Source organism: Chlorella variabilis (genome assembly GCF_000147415.1).
Source record: "Chlorella variabilis unplaced genomic scaffold CHLNCscaffold_30, whole genome shotgun sequence".
Taxonomy (NCBI): domain Eukaryota; kingdom Viridiplantae; phylum Chlorophyta; class Trebouxiophyceae; order Chlorellales; family Chlorellaceae; genus Chlorella; species Chlorella variabilis.
Window position 1 is genome coordinate 63,304 of NW_005435058.1, and position 1,774 is coordinate 65,077.

Below are 1,774 nucleotides of genomic sequence, written 5' to 3' on the forward strand. Positions count from 1 at the left end.
CTTTGGCAGGCACACACAGACACACACACACACACACACACACAGAGCACACACAGAGCACATACACACAAGCACCCAGCAAGCAGCCCCCCACACCACATCGCACCCGGGGTGGGCAGGTGCAGGCGGCACACGGTGCGCCCCGAGAACAGGTGGATCGCCTCGATGCCCTCCTCTGCGGTACAGCAATGGCGGTATATGTGGGCGGTACATGTCGGCACGGGTCAGGTGTGCGAGACACAGGGCGATCAAAGGCATCGCATGCGCTCAACGCACACGCCGGCGTGCGGCGCGCGCCGGGAGGCGCGGCACGAGGCGCGCATGCCCCTCCCCCAGGCCAACCCCTCACCAACACCACACACACACACACACACACACTTCTCTCCCTCACACCTAGGTGCGCCACCACGACGTTAGGAGGCTGCGCCGCGTGGCGCCGCGCCGCGGCAGGGCCCTCGCCCTTGGTGGCACCCTTGACCACCTGCAGGCATGACAGCGTGGGGTCAGCCAGGGTGTGCGTTGGTGCGTGCACAATGCGGGGGCGGGGCGGGGGGGCGGGGGCGAGGCTGCGAGGTGGGAAGCGCGGTCCGCGGCACGGCACGGCACAGCCAGCGGCAGCCGGGGACGTAAAGCTTCGAAGCAAAGCGGCGGGCCGCCCAGCCAAGGACGCCACAGCCGGCAGCGCCAGCGCGGCAGCCAGCCCGGGGTGCAGCACAGCACAGCGCGGCACAGCACAGTACATCACAGCACAGCACAGCACAGCACACCCAGCGGCACCCAGCAGCAGCCACCGGCAGGCCAGGCCAGGCCAGGCAGGCACAACTCCCTGCCGCCGCCGCCGCCACCACCGCAGCAGCAGGCTCACCGCTGACACAACCTTGCCCACGGCGCCGCCGCCCTTGCCGGGGTTCTTGCCAGCCACGCCAGCCGCCGCGCCGCCGCCGCCGCCGCCGCGCTTCCCTCCCGCGGCGCCGCCCTTGGCGGCGTCGCCCTTGAGGGTGCCCAGGCGGGACAGCCCCTGCTTCTGGGCGCCGGTACCGGCCCTGTGCTTTTCGAAGTGGGCGGGCACGAGGGCGGTGTCCAGCGGGGAGTGCCAGCTGCGGGGGCTCAGGAGGGGGAGGGAGAAGAGGGGTGGGATGGGGGCAAGCTAAGCGTGCGGGGGGAAGGGGCAGCGCCGTCAAGGAGGAGAGGCGGCTCCCGAGAGAAGTACAGGAGGCGGCGGGGTGGGCGGCGCTGCCGATGAGCGGCGGAGTGCGGGGTGTGCTGTGGGAGCAGCAGAACAGCAGCAGCAGCAGAACGCAGCAGCAGCAGCAGCAGAACGGCAGCACCGCCACCACCACCACCACCACCACCAGCGGCAGCAGCAACGGCACCCAGCAGCAGTAGCTAGCACCCAGCGGCACCTGTGCGGCAGCGCCGCCAGCACCGAGGCTCGGTAGTCGCGGCAGGAGGCCTCGCCGTAGTGCCGGGTCTCGCTCTGCGGTACAACATGTAGATGCGGTACCGTAAGGTTTCGGGCCAGGCAGGACGCGCCGCTGGCCGGCGGGGCAGGCGGCAGGACAGCAGCGCACGAGGCAGCAAGCCGCACGGAGTGGTGCGGCACAGGAATGCAGTGCAGTGGAATGTCAGCGGTACGCGTGCAGTACCTCCTCGGCGCTCATGTGGTACGCGTGCTGCACCACCAGCGCGTCGGCCAGCTCGCCCAGGTTGCGGTGGAAGTCCTTGGCCTGCGGTACAGGCGGTACATGTGGTACGTGCAGTACATACTTCACAG

At 70.1% G+C, this 1,774-nt stretch overlaps 1 protein-coding gene across 1 annotated transcript in view; it reads right to left on the reverse strand.

Annotated features, from left to right (window-relative positions):
• CHLNCDRAFT_59245 (hypothetical protein) overlaps window positions 1-1,774 on the reverse strand; it is a 37,306-nt gene that overhangs the window by 3,377 nt on the left and 32,155 nt on the right. Inside the window, exons 26-30 of the mRNA XM_005843456.1 lie at window positions 1,647-1,727; window positions 1,404-1,477; window positions 866-1,097; window positions 394-481; window positions 135-175 (exon numbers count right to left, since the gene is read on the reverse strand). Of these exons, the coding sequence (XP_005843518.1) occupies window positions 135-175; window positions 394-481; window positions 866-1,097; window positions 1,404-1,477; window positions 1,647-1,727 (516 nt within the window). The remainder of the gene's footprint in view (window positions 1-134; window positions 176-393; window positions 482-865; window positions 1,098-1,403; window positions 1,478-1,646; window positions 1,728-1,774) is intronic.